Below are 14912 nucleotides of genomic sequence, written 5' to 3'. Positions count from 1 at the left end.
TAAAAACAACTTACTGTGTACATCTTCGATCTTTTCAAGCTTCTTTTATCCACTACAGGTTTCCAAAGTGGTTCAAAAAAGTGACCTGAATATTCTTCTCACTATTCTACATACAAAAGTGTATGCCTTGTGTGACTAAGCCTCGAAAAAATGGCACAGAAGGTGACAAAAAGACACTTTAAGAAAAAGACCACCAATATTTTGCCAAAGTGTCTTATGCTGGAAAAATAGCCTGGTGGCTTTGCAGATGTCTTAAAGATGTCACGTACCCTAGATCTAAGAATCTACATGACGACTTTGACTGTGACATGTCTTGTGGCCGAAGTTTGCTAGGTGTTGTGGCTTCATCGCTGCACAATACAAATCATTGGGTGTTGTCTCATTGTGACCCTGAGGGTACTGCAACGTGACAAGTCGCAAGAAGTCCATCAGCATCAGAATTTTAATGACTTGCCTGTCGTTGTACACTGGAGATTGCAATTCGACCCCATTGTATTTTGCTGCGGTGTAACTATCTCTGACCACGCAACAGATGTAGCAGCCTAAGAGTCATTTTTCCTTTTTGATGTGCAAGATTCACATATAAGAATTTCCTATTCCTGGTATACTTCTTTCTTCCCTCTACCCTCATCCTGACCAGGAGGTTAGAAAACATTTATTCATCATGATGCGGTTTACTGTAAGAATCACTGAAATGTTGGTTTCATGGCTTTGCTAGATGTAACTGCTCCTAGACATCAGATGATATATATGAAACAGCTGTGCTGAGGAGACACCTAACCTTTACAATTCACCTTGAGAGCCTGTGAATTTCTGCCAGCAGCAACCTTTGCTTGCAACGACTCTGTCGGCATATACAAGTTCCGCCTATTAATAACTATGTCACATTATTTAATTTACACCTTACAAAAGCCTGTGTCACTAAGAAGAGGGCACAACGAAACATCAGATCATAATCTCATATTGTACTATCACAGAGGCAGAAACATTCACACATTTTCCAGCATTCCTTCTCTAAGAACTGTGAACAGCTTGAGTATTATACAAGAACATCTGGTTTATTGTTACGTATTATATTACATATAAAGATTGGCAGATGGATAGATGGATGGATGGATAGATAAATTGATAGATAGAGATAGATAGATAGATAGATAGATAGATAGATAGATAGATAGATAGATAGATAGATAGATAGATAGATATGAAATGGAAACAAAATTTTCAAAACATTTTGATTTATTTAGTAGGAGAACTATGCGCTGAAATCTCCAAACTTACACACATTGGCTGCTATCAGTCAGGTTATTAAAGTCTGTCCGAGGAATGTTCTGCCGCACTGAATGCACTTGGAAAAATCATCAAGATCCGCTGCTGGCACCGTCCTTTGCAATTGCCAACCAGCGACAACTCAAGTGTTTTCCCAGGGTTAAAAACCCAAAGTTTAAGATATACTTATTTATTGGATGGAATAAACTGAATAAAGTAACACAAGTTAAGAAGAGTAAAAAGGAAGGTATCATCGGAAAATGGCAGTTTTTATATTAAATGTATCTTTCCAAAAATGTTGACAGTTTTTTTTTAAATCATCACCTGAATTAAAAAACAAAATTAATTTCACATTTGCCACAGGGGCTATTTTAGACTTATAGTTCCTGATTTTTCAGGTAGAGTCTTCAACTGACTCATTATTATCATTGGCAGGATAACCATGATAGCACAAGGTTCATCTATCCACAATAGTCGATGTCACAGCTACGGTATGTTCCCCATCCCTTCATATTGACCTATGTATACACTCATTCGATACCTCAATACAAAAGATAGGGTCTTAGTCAGTCTACTGCGCCTAATTGTAAGGTATCTATTTTTCTTTATACAGATGATGACATGAAGAATAAAAAAAACACTATCACAAATCAGCAGTCTCATTATTATCATTGGCAGGCTAGCACAGGATCCACCATTTATAATAGGTTATGTCACAACTCCATTGCTACCTCTCTTATTGACCTCTTCACACACTCATTTTATGCCTCAATACAAAAAGTTAGTGTTGAGTCAGTATATTACTGCAAATGTACATGTGGATTTTCTGAAAGAATGGGAAGTTAGAGTCCAAAATAGCCTAAGTGACCGACGTGAAAATGTTAAGATTTCAATTTTTTTTTTATTTCTACAGATCATGATCTGAAAAATTTCAAAAAAATATATCACAAATAAAAAAATACATTTAACATAAAAAAAAAGATTTCAATAATAGGTAATGTTCTCTTGACACACTCTTTTTAAGAGTAAAAGCATTTGTAGTTCATTTTCAGTTACTAATCTGAAATGTATGATTTTGACACAGTACCAAAAGCTGAGATAATGGACAGCCTTGGTAAATCTAAAGTAAAGAAAATTAAATTAAATGTTGTAAATCTTAACTAATATGTAACAATTAAATATTCTCCACTTTGTAAATGTAATTAAATTACAAAACTGTGGAAGTATAGTAAGGCCAATCGGGAAGTGCATTCAGGGCTCTGTTGGAACTATGTAGGCCCTTGATATTTTTTTTTGTTGGATTCTGTATGAATTCTACGGAGATAAAAATCATGGCAAGCTTAGTTGTGTACTGCTTTTTTCTCTACAAGCATTACTTCTGATGGAGAACATTTCCATAGATATGACACCCAACAGAGCCAGTATGGCAGCAGACCAAGAGAACCCTGTACTGGGATGCAGCTGTGTTTCGGGAGCTGTACTCCCTGCAATAGACTATTGTACAAGCTCCTTAACTGAAAGCTTTAGTGATCAAGTTATATTATAGTAAATCAGGTAAATGTTTCATACATAAGCATTAAAATCTTCTCGTTATTCAGGATGCACTTATTGGCAGTTTATACATGTAAAAGATCTCCATAAATGACCTGAACATACTCCCATAAAAGCCACATGCCATGTTGAGCTCTTGCCCATCCTCACCTCTTGCACATAAATCCACTAGAGGCATGTGCGCTTCCTCCGCTGTATTAACTGTTTGTCGTTGCGTTTCAATTAGCAAAAAACATGTTGGCAAATTAAGTCATTAAACATGTTTAATTATTCCAATAAATTCATTCACAATTGGTTATTATTGCAATTAAAAACCCATTTTTACAGCCGATACAGCCCAAAGCAAGTGAACAATCAGCTCCACAATATGTAACAATTAATGTCTGCTAATCATGCCTCCTCTTTCATAAAATGGATGAAAAAGGTTTGTCAGCTCTATAAATCTCTTGGCGGATTTTAGAGCACCTTCTATTGGGTACTAACTTCCCATGATTGAACATAATTATGGTGAATGTAGTAGGGATACAATCCTTGTTCTGGAATTGTAAGAAGAATAATTGAGTTAATGAGTTCTGTGTAAAGTAGTTTGTTACACTGCTCAGTTATTATTGGTAAAGTGTCCTACAGATGTGTCCACCTTTGTCCTTCTATGAATTTTGTTAAGGCCCACTCCAGCATTTTTTTTTTGTTCAGCTCTGGAGTGGCGCTTTAAATGTAGGCTTCCTGCCCCTGTTCTTATACTCACCTTCCGGTGGCTTTACCTTTTACCCACGCTGCTCCGATCCCATGACACCATCTTTTGCCAGATGGCATCACCTTTTTCATTCCTCATGGATTTTGTGGTCATTGAACGGAACTTTTCTTGTTTATTTCCTGAAGATCCAAATTTGTCTTAGTCATGCAATGATACAGTGGATCCTAGCTTATTAGACACAGAGCTTTGATAAATGTGTTATATTTGTAAAGACTCCTGTGAAACAGCCAAAAGGATATCCATCACTCTGTGAGTGGGCTAAAATTGTCAACTTTATTTCAGGCGCATAAATATAGACAAAACGACTTTCGACCGGAAGGTCTTAATCATGGTCATGAGTAAGACTTTCAGGTCGAAGCACATTGTTTTTGCTGATTATATTGTTTTGTCAATATTTGTGTTCCTGAAATAAAGTTGAAAATGTTAGCCCACTCATGGAGTGCCAGATATCCTTTCATTGTTGTTTGACAAGCTCATGTACCCATGCACCTGCATGAGGACTATACTGCAAGACTGGTGAGCTGGAATTCCCATTGACTTTGTAAAAATTCCTGTAGCCGAACAGAGTTGTATAATCCGAAAGGAAACTATGATTGTGATATTCAGTCACTCAAGATCTTAGAAAAATTAATACCCAAAGAATATTAGAACATGTCATTCTTTAAATATCTAACAAGAATACATTTGAAGGAACCAATAAACCTCTCAGACTCAACTGTTTTTCTTGGACTTGATCTGATTTATTGCTGCTTTGATTTTTTTAATTGTAGAGCAAAAAAGACAACAAAAAAGCGAGAAGAAAAAGTGTTTCCTCCATTGTTGTCACCATTGGAGGATGAACCAGTCCGAAGGCGGCACTCCAGTGATAACAGCTCTTTCAGTCAGGACAGCAGTGTCGCGATGGCGCATGTCCCAGGAACGTCTACGAGACACAAAAAGAACGGCAGCACAATAACAAACACTAAAGTGAGCTGTGTAAGTAGCAGGGGCGTTTCTCACACCCCTATATACAATTACATTATGAAAAATAACAACATATTTCCAAATACAAATTCCGTATTCTGGGATAAAATGTCACAATTATACTCTAAAAGGTCAGATTTCTCACTTTCTCTGATAGAATTCTGACTTTTGTAACTTTTTATTTCAGAGTTATGACTCAGATTTCATTTTTTGGTTTCAAGATTCTTTAATACTGAACTCAATTATCAGTTTAAAAAATGGATAAAGATTCACACTGTCCTGTAGATCTTCTTTAATGGGGGGGTGTACGTAAATGGTGGAAATGGAAAAGTTGCATTCAATATAATTGATTCAAACAAAATCATTATAGAAAATATTCATATTTTATACCATTTATGTTATGATATCTGATTGATAACCATATTGTAGCATTAAAATGAAATTACCTTTATTGATTAGGATACATTATGGATGGTATATAGCCATTAATTTGTTTCTGGATTTTCCTCCAAAAAACATTTATCACCAATCCATCACTGGGACCTCCACAATCATTATAAGGGGCCCCAACCCTTAGGTCTTCCTCACTTCTCCAGGAAATGTATGGATAAGAATGGTTGTTCATGTATCATGCAACTCCATTGATTTTCTGTTGGATTAATGCGAAAGACCCGTACAGTACTCAGTTATAACTCTCTGCCTCCAGGTCAGCAGTTTAATCTGATGATTTAAAAGGAACTTGTCACTTCCAAAAACACTATTTACAGTACCTGTCTGGCTGGTTTACTGCAACAGCGTCTATAAAGAGGAAATTAAGATATATTCTCCCTGCAGCCGATCATTTCAAGTCATCGAGATGGTCCAATTTTCGAGCAGATCCTGCCCATAAAAAGACATTTCGCAACTTGAATGAGATAAAGGGAGTCTGTCAGCACAGTATGGGCACTTGGTGCACCATTGGTGTGGCCAAACAATGCACCTTTCCACCTACTTGTTTTCTTTCTATCTCCACCCTCTCTTCTTTGATTGACAGCTCTGGTTTTATAGAACCAGAGAAGGGTGGAGATAGATGGAAAACAAGTAGGTGGGAAGGTGAACGTAAATGTTTGGCCACACCAAGGGTGCACCTAGCGCCTGTACCTGGTTTGAACATTCTATGCTGACAGAGTTCCTTTAAGTTAAAACTCATCTACTTTGCTGGAACTATATAATGCTGTGGATTTTATGTGCATAAAGTCTGCATGTGCAATCCACACCAAATACACAACAGGTGAACTTAGCCCAAGGGTAGTGGTATTGCTATGCAGGCTGTCAACGCACATTCTTAAAAGCATCAGTATTCTGCCATATTTTCTCCATACACTAAAGAGGGAAGCAGTCCTGTTTTTGAGCATAGTATACTTACAATGATTTGTGCAAATGATGCCTTACATTCTGATGTTTTGAATTCTGTCGTATATATGTGGATATACAAAATATAGTTGGATATAGATAAAGGAACCCTTATCTATTTTCTATACAGGAAGAAGATAGCAGCAGACCACCAAGCATTGTCCTGGAGAACATTCAGCATCATTCAGAGCCAGATTTATGGTTATCATTACCTGCTGTAGCTAATATAAATTCTGATTCTCGAAGATCAAAGATAACATTTGATGAAACGTAAGTTGTATTACAGTCACAGCCGAAAGTGTTGGCACCCTTGAAATTGTTACAGAAAATGAAGTATTTCTCCCAGAAAATTATTGCAATTACACGTTTTGTTATTCACATGGTTATTTCCTTTTTGTGTAGTGGAACAACATGAAAAATAAAAAAAAAGGCAAATTGGACATAATTTCACACAAAACCGCAAAAATAGGCCCGACAAAAATGTTGGCACCTTTCCAAAATTGTGGGTAATCAACTTTTTTCAGCATGTGAGTCTGAAGCCAGATAAAAAGAAGAAAAGTTGACTAAATCTTTGCATTGTGTGTCCATATGTGCCCCACATACATGGAGAAAAGAAAGAGGAGACGAGAACTATCTGATGACTTGAGAACCAAAATCTCAAGGTTCCAAGTCCATCTCCAGAGATCTTGATGTTCCTTTGTCCACAGTGTGCAAAATAATCAAGAAGTTTGGAACCGATGGGACTGTAGCTAATTTCCCTGGACAGCTGAGAAAAATGGATGAAAGGTTGCAATGCAGGATAGTACAGATGGTGAATAAGCAGCCCCAATAAAATTCCGAAAAAATTCAAGCTATCCTGCAAGCTCAGGGTACATCAGTGTCACAGCAAACTATCTGCCGACATTTTAATCAAATTAAACTCTATGGCAGGAGACCCAGGTAAACCACAGTGCTGACACATAAAAATTTAGAGTGCAGTATGCCAAGAGATACGTGAAAAAGCCAAAATCCTTCTGTGGAATAGTCTTGTGGACAGATGAGACCAAGACAGAGCTTTTTGGTAAAGCACATCATTTGTTTACCGAAAACAGAATTAGATCATAGCAGGCTAGGAAAAAACTTATATCAAAACTTAACCATTACTAGGTATGTTTAAAATGATGGCCAATATATACCTCAAACTAACATACATATATTAACACAATATATCAGGGCTCGTGTTTAACAGTGCTCTATTAACAAGATTGGTAAGGCTCACCACATACAGATTCCTGTTCATTTCTTCCATAAATTGTCTGCCATTAAGATCATTGGGGAAAGAGGGGGATTACAATAATAAAAATAGTCCCTATATTCCTCCTTGTCGTGCCCCCGCATAGCTCATGTCCTTACAAGGGCACTACCCAAGTATGAACCTATGTATCAATGGCCCATATAAGTTGTGTAGCCTCCCATAGATTGTGTAGCCTCCTTGTATAGTCTCCCAACGCGATTCTTCCCCTGTTTAGGGGGTTCATCAGGGGAGAAAAAAGGACTATATAAATGCTTGCAGTGGCAAGTCAAATCTGGCTAACTGACTGATAGTGTCAGTGTCCCTGTCTAGGGATATATGGTGTATATGTCTTGGATACATGATCCAAAGAGAGCAATCACCTGAGAAGGACATCATGGTTGACAGAATAGAAAGAACAAGGCAAAGAGGAAGACCAGAAACCCAATGAAACCCAGACTATAAAAAAAAAAGACAGTAAAGACTCTGGTGGACCTATGAAGTCTTGCACAAGATAGATAGATCTTTCTACAGCTCATTCATCCATCAAGTCGCCATCCAGATCAAGCCAAAGTCTGCAAAAAAAAAAAAAGCAAAATAGGTAACTGGAAGCATACAATGTATGGAGTTTGAACACCACAGCTCAATATACTATATTAATTTATATTAATACTCAATAATATGATTAGTCTCAGTTACTGTAGCTCCGCTCACTTCTGCAGCTCAGCTCCTGTTGAAATGATTTGGAACTTACTGTAGCTGCAGCTCTGAGAAAGTTATGGAGCTATGGTGCTCATGTTTCATGCATTGAGAGCTTCCAGTAGCCATGAGTCCTAACAACAACTGAGCAGTGGTAGGTGGTGGATGTGGGATGCCCACCCATCTTATATTGATGACTCATCCAAATAATAGGTCTCATAATAAATAATCCATGAAAAACAGGCAGCACATGGATGGTGTTCAATTGCGGTCTGCTTTTTCAATGACTTACAGACTTGCATTGGTGAATTTTATCAAAGCCTTGGATCAATATCGGTCATGTCTCCAAGATTTTGTGCAGACAACTAGGTCAGCAAACATACACAGACATGTGAACAGCCCCGTAGACTATTATTGACACTAGTTCAATATGTGAAAAACACAGATAGAACTCATAAGAGAAAAACTGATATCTGAATGAGCCCTTAGAAAGTATTATAGCTACAGTTTAACAGGAAAGGAAAAAAGCAGCATTGGCAATTTTTAAAAAAGGAGTAGATGCCTCTATGAACTTGATACAACAGTCACCACAATTCCATATTTCTCCATATTTGATGGCCACATTTTTTATTCTTTTGACCTGCAGTTGAGCTGGATATTGTAGCCATCATTTGAGCTCTAAGATGCAGGCACATTATGGCTATAGAAATAGGGTATCGGAATAGGGTATCATCATAAAATGTCATGATTTTTAGCACGTATGTTATTGTTTCATAATCCCTATCAATAAGTTTGATGTAAACTTGCCAGTCCACCATATGAATCTCCGTTGTAGTGTCTGTAATGTTTTTATTCTTTGTATTTCAGATTGCATAATGCTGATTATTACATGCAGGAAGCCAAGAGGTTGAAGCATAAAGCAGATGCATTAGTAAGTGGGTCTCTTTCTGTGTTATTACTGATTATATGTGGGCTATTTTTTCTTTCAATTATCAGTAATTGCTGTCATCATAAGTACGTCTGACAAGCTAAATACTTGCTAAATAGCTCCATGTTCTGTATGTTTTCAGTTTAGCCCCTCTAGAGTGATTGCCTCCTCAGTTAGAGATTAGGATTAACCTTATAGAGAAAATGTTTTTTCTGTCTCGTAGGAAAACCGATATTTTAACTGTCACACAATTTTATGCATTCAACTCATTGAACAGATTCAGTTCTTCTCAGAATCTTAACATGAAGCTAAAACACACTGTTGGCACATCAACAGGATCCTGAAAGGGTTACAGTAGTTTTTCAGGAAGTTTTTGTTGCCAAAATTGGCATTAGAAAGTCAAGTCCTTCCTTCACACCCCTATTCCATTTAAGAGCCAATCTTGCACCTACAAGTTGGTTTACTGGTACTTTATGCCAGAAATTTGCACCCAAATTTTAGCACATTTTTAGGACACACACATTGTTCCTTATGTAGTCACGCACTTCCTTTTTCAGTAATCCAGGCCTAAAAGGGGCAGATTTATCAAGACTGGCATTTTATTCTTGCATTGGAGTAAATTATACCAAATTGAATAAAAAGTGCACACCACTTAATACATTTAGTACATCTCTATACTGTCCTGGAGTCAGAAAATGAAATCTATACCTCCTATCTGCAATTTAGATTTGCATCAAAATCTGTAATATTTTCTATAGTAAAGCTTAACTACCCTATCCAAAACTCGTTGTCTGTGCCCTTTGTTGTACGCAATGACCATTTTTCTACTTTTTCCATACATGGTGCTGAAAAGAAAAACAAAATGGCTGGGTTTATTTAGAGAAATGGCTGGGTTTATTGGACAACCCCTTTTAATGAGATATGTGCAAAGTTTTTTTGGGTTTTTTTTAGATATCGTAATTATATATATTTAGGAAACTGGTGAAAACCATATTATCTGAAGCAGGGTAAATTATCCAACAATGGTCAAATGAAATTTAGCAAGTGGATATGTATAAAACTTAACCTTTATTAGGTATATAAAATAGTATGCAACAAGAAGATCACATATACACAAAAAGGAAATAAAGGGGGGAGGGACCCCTGTGCAAAAAGTGAACCCCTTACCAACACAGAAATGGGGGGAAGAGAAAGTACATAAAAATGCTGACAGTGCCGGGGGTCACCAATCATATGACCCTATAGAAATGGATCAAAAAAGGGCTAGTAGCAAGTATGACCCAAATTTCTAAGTAGAAGGAACATATATATGAACCAATGTTCAAAGTGAGGCTATGAATAGTTGGCTACTTATATTTCTTATAGCAACTGTTACTTATAAGGTGTCTCCCTATTAGTTAAGCGCCGTAACATGTGATGCCCTTATTAGCATTCTTAGTGGATGCCCCTGTGTGGTATATTCTGATCAACACAAATATCCAGGCAGTTCCCTCTGCCAATAGTTGTTTATGCAGTATATTGTATAACCAAACACTGTCAGTGAATTTAGCAGCATATTAAAGAGGCATGTTAACCTATAAATACCGCAAAGAGTAGTCCATATACAAATGTGATCATGCTACCTCATCCATAAAACATTGAGCATCCCTTATGGTCATTCTCTTTATGTGGTAACTACCAGCATCATAATTCATGTCCATTGATATGGATAGATCTCACCCGATGTTGGAGAGATTCTGGTCATCAGGACGTCTCTCAAGGAAGGGTGAGAAGAAAGCAAAGCCTCTATTGAAACCGGCGTCTCCCGACGCATTTCATCCTTCTGGAATCATCAAGGGAGTGTGACAACCTGTATCAGCCGCTTTACAGGCCTCCCCACTTCTGTGGTTTAAAAACACTGACCTGGAGGGCGCGTCACAGACGCTCCGCCCCTGGCGTGTGACGCGCTTCCGGTCTTTGGAATGCACTTCCGGTCTTTGGAACGCACTTCCGGTATTTGGAGCGCACTTCCGGACTGTGGAACACAGGATGCTGCTAGAGTGACACGCAAGCGCTTATCTACACAGAGACCCTGCGCCGCCCCAGAACAATAGCTTCTTATGCTCATTACCCAGATTTTAGGAGGTATATAACCCCTAGTGAGTATCAGACCGTTGTGGCCCGATTACATATTGTGCTGCGCTTATATGAACACATATCAAAATGTGAAACTCGAATATGAAATATGGGCAAAGCACTTAAGTTAGAACAGCCAACCATTTATCCCATATTACTGACCTGTTCCCTCTTAGGCATGATTCAGCGTTCTCTCAGTCCACTTTAAGAAAACACCAAGAGCGATGTCAGGAGGCATGATGTCATAACATAATGTTCTGACAGTGACACCCTTTAAAATCAAGACAAAGGCAGATTGAGTGGATTAATGAGTGATGGCGAGGGGCAGAAAGGAAGAGAGATGTATGGGGAGATTATGTCCCCTCTGTAATTTAGATATATGTAAATATATGTTCATGTGCCAAATATAGAGATGAGAGGCACAAGAATAGTGATTGATTATTGTGCACCATTGAACATCTCTCTTCCTTTCTGCCCTTCACCATCACTCATCAATCAAGAGCGTCTGATGAGTTGTGTGAGCTTCTGTGTGCTATCCCCAAAATCTTATTCCAGTCAGTGATTTTATGGCATATGGAACATCACATCTTGTGATGAATTTGACAAGCTGTGGCTTCACACCCCTGCTTAGCCCCTGTCCCACCCCAGCTGTACCCATTTGGTGAAGATGGGAAAACTGCCATGAAAAAGCAAAACGTTGAAGAAATTCAGGGTAAGAGTTTTGTGACTTTTCAAAGGTTTTATGCCACTTTTTTGGCATAAAAACTTGGATGAATCTGAGGCTACGTGTCCCTATTAGTGATGAGTGAGTGTGCTTGTTACTCGAGTTTCTCGGAGCATGCTCGGTTGGTCTCCCGAGTATTTTGGGTGTGCTCGGAGATTTAGTTTATGTCGCCGCAGCTGCATGATTTGCGGCTGCTAGACAGCCTGAATACATGTGGGGATTCCCTAACAAACAGGCAGCCTCCACATGTATTCAAGCTGTCTAGCAGCCGCAAATCATGCAGCTGCGGCGACATAAACTAAATCTTTGAGCACGCCCAAAGTACTCGGAGAACACCCGAGCATGCTCGGAGAAACTCAAGTAACAAGCACAGAACTAATAGGGACACGTAGCCTCCGATTCATCCAAGTTTTTATGCCGAAAAAGTGGCGTAAAACCTTTGAAAAGTCACAACTCTTAACCTGAATTTCTTCAACTTTTTGCTTTTTCATGGCAGTTTTCCCATCTTCACCAAATGGGTACAGCTGGGGTGGGACAAGGGCTAAGCAGGGGTGTGAAGCCACAGCTTGTCAAATTCATCACAAGATGTGATGTTTTATATGCCATAAAATCACTGACTGGAGTAAGATTTTGGGGATAGCACACAGAAGCTCACACAACTCATCAGACGCTCTTGATTCATGAAGAGGCATGCACCTCCTCTTGACTCAGGAGCGTCTGATACCACCATCCCCCCTCTTCATGACTGTCAAGAAAATTGCCGATCTTGATGACTTGGGCTTATGTGAAATAGATTGATCCTGCCTTGTGCATCATAAGCTTTTCTATAACACTATTCTTATGCAATGTTTCAGATAGAGAAGTTTGGCAAAGCTGTGAATTATGCTGACGCGGCCCTCTCGTTCATCGAATGCGGGAACGCTATGGAGCGAGATCCATTAGAAGCGAAATCTCCATACACCATGTACTCCGAAACTGTGGAACTCATCAGGTTAATGTCTATTTTGTGATCATTTTCCTTATCTCATTTCAGTCGTAATTAGAACCTGCTAAGTTTTTTAAAGAAAATAATTTCAGCATAATGATTTGTTCAAGGCATCTTCATCTCTGAAGTCAGCGTAATTACTTCTTGCCATTTTATTAATGTGATGGAAAATGCGTAATTGATGGACAGCGCTTTTATAAATTAGCCCCTTTAGAGGTTATAATGTGACTGTTATAATTTGCAATATTCATAAAATTAAAATTGAGATGTAGTGGGTGGCTATAAAGTACAATCATTGTAATATTTGGCAGCGAGACCTGCCTTTAAAGGGTGCAATATTAAATAGAAAATTATGTTCAAGAGGTTTTTGATCGTTTTTTTTCCTACAGAGTAGAATTGTTCTTTTCTTCTGCTTCCTTGGTCTATGAGGTCGATGAGAAGAAAAGTGAACTTTAATCAACAAAGTTAAAGTGAATTACAGCTGCCTTTTCTTTTCCAGACATTAGGCAGCTCATTTTATTTGATGCGTCAATTGATTCATTTAGAGAATATAACCTCCCTTTCAATGAACGTAAAATAATTATGTTTTATTATTTTTAATAGGGAACAGACAAAATGGAGCAGACATTTCAATCTATATTGATTTCAGCAGACTGTTACTAGTCTTTACATACAAAGTAGGGCAAGAGATTGTGTAAGGCATGCACAAGTGTAAGCAATAATGATATTCACCAGCGTAACCCTATGGGGTGTCTTTGACCTTGCAGCGGAGGGAAATGATCTCTTAAACCATACGTACAAGATCTATCCATAATAGGGCTCGGGAGTCTAATTATAAACTGTTATTATGGTAGTTTAGCAAATCCAGATATCTAAACATGTACGGCAAATGTAAGAAAACAGACTTTTTTGTATATAAATATTTCTGGATATAGTTAAAAGACGATAGATAGATAGATAGATAGATAGATAGATAGATAGATAGATAGATAGATAGATAGATAGATAGATAGATAGATAGATAGATAATATATTATAGATAGATAGATAAATAGATAAAACAAGAGGGGATTATAGGGAGAGAAATGGGAAGTGCAGACTTCTGAGTGTAGTAGTTTCCAATGGTGTGTACTCAGTGTGAATCTACTCACCTTTTTGGTGTCTTGATATACTGCGTATAGATCCAAGGTAATTATACCTGACATTATACCTGAGGAAGACTCTAAGAAGTCAAAACAAGTTGTATTTTATTTTGAAATAAAAATCATCCTTGAATCAGAATATCGAGTTCCATCATCATCCTTCAGGAGCGCATATTGCTGGGAAAAATATTTACAAAGAGATAAATAGGTGATAGATAGGTGATAGAGAGAGATAGATGATAGATAGATAATAGATAGATGGATGATGGATAGATACATAGATAGATAGATATGAGATAGATAATAGATATACAGCTCTGGCAAAAATTAAGAGACCACTGCAAAATGTTCAGTTTCTCAAATTTTTCTCTTTATATATATTTTTGAGTAAATGTAAATTGTTCTTTTAGTCTATAAACTTCTGACAACATGTCTCCGAATTTCCAAGCAATACATTTTGTATTTTTTTTTCTGACAAAGAAAAATGGTCAAAATTAAAAAAAAAAACAGTGCTTTCAGACCTCAAATAATGCAAAGAAAACAAGTTCATAATCATTTAGAAACAACAATACTAAGGTTTTAACTCAGGAAGAGTTCAGAAATCAATATTTTGTGGAATAACCATGATTTTTAATCACAGCTGTCATGCGTCTTGGCATACTTTCCACCAGTCATTCACACTGCTTCTGGCGCAAAAATGTAAGCAGTTCTTCTTTGATGGCTTGTGACTATCCATCATCCTCTTAATTACATTCCAGAGGTTTTCCGGGGGGGTCACGTCTGGAGATAAGCTGCCCATGGCAGGGTTTTGATGTGGTGGTCTCTTAATTTTTGCCAGAGCTGTATATGAGATAGATATAGATAGATAGATAGATAGATAGATAGATAGATAGATAGATAGATAGATAGATAGATAGATAGATAGATACGAGATAGAGAATAGATAGATTTGTAGATATTGGGGATTTTTGTTGGGGATTTTACATTGGGGGTTCATGAGATTCAAGTTACGCCCCTCACAAGAAGACTTTATCTGGAGATGCAAAGCTTTAGTCATACATAAATTCTGCTAATTGGAATTAATTTGTCCTATGACCTGCAGGATCTTTTTTGTGACTAT

At 37.6% G+C, this 14912-nt stretch overlaps 1 protein-coding gene across 5 annotated transcripts in view; it reads left to right on the top strand.

Moving 5' to 3' along the window:
• Positions 1-14912, top strand: part of AFF2 (ALF transcription elongation factor 2) — a 706159-nt gene that overhangs the window by 637916 nt on the left and 53331 nt on the right. For all 5 annotated transcript variants that reach the window (XM_077285241.1, XM_077285245.1, XM_077285243.1 and 2 more), the window contains 4 exons: positions 4345-4549; positions 6060-6199; positions 8766-8829; positions 12520-12656. In XM_077285241.1, the coding sequence (XP_077141356.1) occupies positions 4345-4549; positions 6060-6199; positions 8766-8829; positions 12520-12656 (546 nt within the window). The remainder of the gene's footprint in view (positions 1-4344; positions 4550-6059; positions 6200-8765; positions 8830-12519; positions 12657-14912) is intronic.

The sequence above is a fragment of the Ranitomeya variabilis genome, chromosome 2 (assembly GCF_051348905.1).
Source record: "Ranitomeya variabilis isolate aRanVar5 chromosome 2, aRanVar5.hap1, whole genome shotgun sequence".
In the NCBI taxonomy this organism is placed as follows: domain Eukaryota; kingdom Metazoa; phylum Chordata; class Amphibia; order Anura; family Dendrobatidae; genus Ranitomeya; species Ranitomeya variabilis.
The sequence above is the reverse complement of the archived record's forward strand: the minus strand, read 5'-3'. Positions and strand labels throughout refer to the sequence as shown.